This window comes from Sapajus apella, unplaced genomic scaffold (genome assembly GCF_009761245.1).
Source record: "Sapajus apella isolate SASKATOON/1434 unplaced genomic scaffold, GSC_monkey_1.0 scaffold5024, whole genome shotgun sequence".
In the NCBI taxonomy this organism is placed as follows: Eukaryota; Metazoa; Chordata; class Mammalia; order Primates; family Cebidae; genus Sapajus; species Sapajus apella.
The window spans coordinates 1-4,936 of NW_022441948.1; the positions used below are offsets into that span (position 1 = coordinate 1).

At 38.0% G+C, this 4,936-nt stretch overlaps 1 protein-coding gene across 1 annotated transcript; it reads right to left on the reverse strand.

Annotated features, from left to right (window-relative positions):
- Positions 1 to 5: 5 nt before the first annotated feature.
- On the reverse strand, positions 6 to 4,930 carry LOC116547844 (protocadherin beta-15-like; the record flags this gene model as incomplete). The annotated part of the gene is made up of 1 exon (XM_032273631.1): positions 6 to 4,930. A coding segment is annotated over exon 1 (1,383 nt), but the record flags the coding sequence as incomplete, so codon positions are not given.
- Positions 4,931 to 4,936: the final 6 nt, after the last annotated feature.

Here is a 4,936-nt window from a genome sequence, read left to right on the forward strand (position 1 = left end):
CTGTTGTTCTCGCGGACGAAGAGGGTGTAGGAGGTCTGTGTGAAGGCTGGGGCGTTGTCGTTGACGTCGGAGATCAGCACGGTTATGTTGTACTCGGTTTTCAGCCTGGGTGTCCCCAGGTCCGTGGCTGTGATGGTGATGTTGTACTTGGCTCTAATCTCTCTGTCCAGTGGTCCTTCTGTTAACAACCTGTAGAAATTCTCAACGGAAGGTTTCAGTATGAATGGAACACCATTTTGAATTGAGCAAACTATTCTTCCATTTTCCCCAGAATCTCGGTCTTGAATGCTGAAAAGAGCTACCGTGGTCTCGGGAGAATTTTCAGGGATGGGGCTTCTGAATGAAGCCATCGTCAGTTCTGGTGCGTTATCGTTGATATCTACCACATGTATTTTGACAGTGCATTTTCCAGAAAGACCTGCCCTATCAGAGGCTTTAATATCTACCTCATATGCCACAATTTTTTCAAAATCTAATTTTCTGATTATTTTAATTTCTCCCGTTCGTTCATTAAGTGCAAATGTCTTGGAAATCTCTTCATCACCATAAAAAAATGAGTAGAATATTTCACCATTAATTCCCATGTCTAAATCTCTAGCGGAAACAGTGGCAACAAGGGATTCCAGGGGACTGTCTTCTGAGATCTCCACCTGATAGAGTGGCTGCACAAACTCAGGTGCATTGTCATTGATGTCCAAGATTTCAACGAGGACCAGAGCAGTCCCAGTTCTGGGAGGGGCCCCACCATCTACTGCCATGAGAGTTAACCTGAGCTCAGCCTGCTCCTCCCGATCCAGGGCTTTGTCCAGAACCAGCTCTGGGTATTTTCTGCCTTCACTGCCATTTTGGGTGAGAACGTGGACATGGGAGTTGGGGTAGATGATGTAGTTTTGAATGTTATTGATGCCCACATCCAAATCTTGTGCATTTATCAGAGGAAATACAGTTCCTGGAGGAGTATTTTCCATGATTTTCAAAATCATTTCTCCTTCTGGGAACACAGGGGAATTGTCATTTATGTCACTGACCAGAAGTTTAAACCTATATATCTCCAAAGGTTCTTCCAGTAACACCTGGAATTGCAGCACACAAGGCTCAGTGGTGCCACACATTTCTTCCCGATCCAGTTTCTCATTTACTTGAAGGTCTGCGGTCTGAAGGTTTAGCTGAAAATATTTTTTGTTGTTATTAAAAATAACCCGAGCCCTCCGCTGGAATATTTCTCTTACTCCTAGCCCTAGGTCCTTTGCTAGATTGGCCACAAAAGAACCGCTTTCTGTTTCTTCTGCTACAGTATAAACGTTCCGCTCCGCGCAAGTCTGAGACAGCATAACAAAGAGAAGCAGAACTTGCCTTAGTCTAGGAAAGTGCTCCTTTTCAGCTTCCATTTCTCCAACACCAACAGCCTTCAGAGTCCGGATTCTTGTGCTGTGTCGGTAGGCAATCGGCTCTGGGAATCAATCCTTGCCGCAACGGCAATTTTCGGTTAAGAAAGTCTCTTCTCTTTGACAGATCTATATGTGACAGTCTGAATTGTAACCAGAGACGTAACCATCTGCAAGCCTGTTTTCCCGCAGCCTTAGCTTACAGCGCCACCATGTGTTGTACTTAAACCTAGTTTTCTAAGTATTTCACAAAACATGTATTCTACTTCCTCAGAGTTGTGCAAAAATCATGGATTATATATACGGGGTGGCTTATAAATTAAAATTCTGCCTTCTACTATCTTGTGAGATTATGAATGTGGAAGTGGTACCTGACCCTTTGGGAAATGATGCAAGTGCAAAGTTAATGAAATTTGTTTATTCAACAAATACTTATGATTTCAGATTATGCGCCAGTCACTGTACTAAGTACTGAGGATACAAATCCCTTGTATGTCCTCATGGAGCTTACAATATAATGTCTTCTATGTTGTATAGTGGAGGCTCTGGGGAAATTAAGCAGAAAAAGGTGTGTAGTTATCAGCCTATTCCTAAAAAAAGTATATATCCCATTAAACTCTTAACTCACTGCTAGCAGAGTAGATGGAGAGATTCATTCTCACATTTCAGGAGTATGAACTTAAGCGATGTACTAGCTAAAGCTAGTTTATTATGCAAACTCAATAGGTAGCTTAAGGAGTTGTGGATAACTTATTTGTGAATATTGTCTAAGAACTGTGAGCTTGTTATGTTGCCTTGTTACATTATCTAAAATAATTCATAAAGAGCATCACCATCTATTGTTAATACTGAGATACACACATGTTGAAGCTGAGAGTCAGTCACTGAGATTTTGAAGAGGGAGACAGCCAAGATCACTGATATAATGGCTGAAGTTAAAGTAAAAAGTAAAATGCAGAAGAAAATCAGTTCACCTGAAATAGCTGGTTAAGCTTATTCCCAACTAGAGAAGATCTCAACTCATTTTTAGTAAACAATCACATATCTCTTGTGGATTCCTTGGAATCCTGACATGCTAGCATGGAACTGAAATTCTCTTACTTCTAAGGAAAAGGAAAACAACTTGGGGTCTTCCCAACTGCACCAACTTTAGACAATGTTTTACTCACAATGTTTAAATAATAGACACTACTATGCGTTCTGGCATTCTAATTACCTAGCTAACTGTGAAAACTAAAGATGAACCAAATAAGAATTTTGTGTTTCATATTGGTTTAATTCTCTTAAGGTATAAATCACTCAAATCAACATTCTATTTTAGAATGTTTCCTTCTATACAAAGTTGATTAAACTTTCAAAATATGGGAACATGCCAGTCACAGTCAAAATCTGATGGACAATTTTCCTTACAGAAATATATTGGTCACGGGTCCAAATTCATTATTATGAATTCACATGTCCAAGAAAATGTGTCCTGAATGTATATGCAGTTTTGAATATTACTGGGATAGAAGCTTGTACCTATGTCAGTAACCTAATGGATCAAAGTTAGTTTTTCTTTCCCATCTTTCATCTCTTGGATACATTTTCCTCTTTCTTAGATCTTAGCTCCTAGGCTTGGCAGAAACTTAAATTTTTTCATTAGGCTTTCTAGCAGTAGAGTATATCAATCAAATAATATTTATTTCTATAACTGAAATCATGAATCAAACCGTATGTTCTATAAATTGGGACTATTTATGGAGTCAAAATATTTTATATTATATGACAAAAATAATTCTGTTCACACTGAACTCAGCAAATAATTTTTAAAAGAAAGAGTCTGCTAAGGAGGGTATGAGGATCCTGAGAAAAGGTACAGACACCCAACCCATAACAATTTCAGTGTTATTATTATTTTTAAACTAAAAATATTATTTAAAAAGTAATCCTGGGACACATAAAATAATGGAGGGAGACTTAAGTTAATGAGACATTTCATAAAGTCCTTTGTAGCATTTATCTGTTGAAAACCTGATAAATTATTTACAAATTTAAATTTTGTTACATAAGCCTCTCATATAGAATTGTTATCTCTAAGCTTGTACATCCTGCATTTCATTCATTAAGTTAATATTAGAAGCATGCAGTAAAAGACCGGGGTTTCACGGTACATAGTCTAATTGAGTACTCAAGGTTGTACATACCTTTCAAGTCTCTTAATTTCAAGAATTCCCGTTCAAGACAGGTTAAACAAAAGAATTTTGCTATTAGCAATGGAGTCTGAACCCAAGAGCAATTAGACACCGGGGACTTAGTTGGAACTGGACTTAGGTGGACAGGTCTAGAACTAAGTAGCTATCTTAGTCTCTACTGTTTCCTAGGTATCTGCCTCCTCCTTTCACTTTTACTCTTTCCTTCCATTTTCTCTCCTTTTTCTTTCTATCTAGAAACCATTCTCAGCTTCCAGTTACACAAGTATAAACATGGCTACCTCAGCCTATGCTCAACACTTATTCAAGAAGAAAAAGTGTTGAATTATATCTCAATCACAAATTTAGAAGTTTGGAGAATGTTGCTATTCTAGCTGAAATCAAGAATCTATCACGGGATCAATAAAAAATGATCAGGGCTCATGCCTATAATCCCAACACTTTGGGAAGCTGAGGTGGTAGGATCACTGGAGCCCAGGAGTCCATGACCAGCCCGTGTGACTTGGCAAGACCCCATCTCTTTAAAACAAGCAAACAAAAAAGAAAGAAGAAGAAAAGAAGAAGAAGAAGAGAGAAAAGAAGGCCTACAATGGAATAAGCATCACACTAGTGATCACTTCTCTTGGGTAGTATAGAGAAGTTCTCAGACAAGAAAGGAGCATGAGCTGTATATATATATATGGGGGGGAAAAACCCCTAAGTACAGGAAAAATTTTCTGCAATGTTTGCCAGAAAAGTAGAATGTAAAGATTATAGATTTTTTAAAAAGAAAAACTTAAACTAGATAACATTTTAAAAACCAACCTAACCAGATAACAAGCAATTATGTTTTGATTCATATTATGTCTGTAATAATATTCTCAATCATATAAAAACTGCTTTGGTTAGAGGATCCACAGTCAGAACACCCAGAAATGTGAATGAGCCCAGTGTGCAATTAAACTTGAAGGAAAAATAATGTGTATGTGAATTATGTGAATATATTATTTGAGGTTGCATTTGAGAAGAAAGACTAAGCAAATTCCAGCTCTCTCAATTTTTTCACAGTTAATAAAAACAACAAAAAATAGACTTAAATTCTTTAGTGAAAACTCTTGAGTAAAATGAAGTTACCCAAAATGAAAAACTACCTAACAATGAATAAGATTTCAAAGAAATACACTCATTCTAAAAGTTCTGCATCATAATCAAACCCCTAATTGAATTCCATGCCATTCAGAAAGGCGGGGCTTTCTCCATTTCGCCTCCCCGGGGCACCAGATTGGGAATGATTGGCTTCAGAAACTTGAACTCATTTGTCTCGGAACCTCCAGACAGACACACCTCGTACTGGTAGCTCTGGGACAGGGTCCCGGTGCC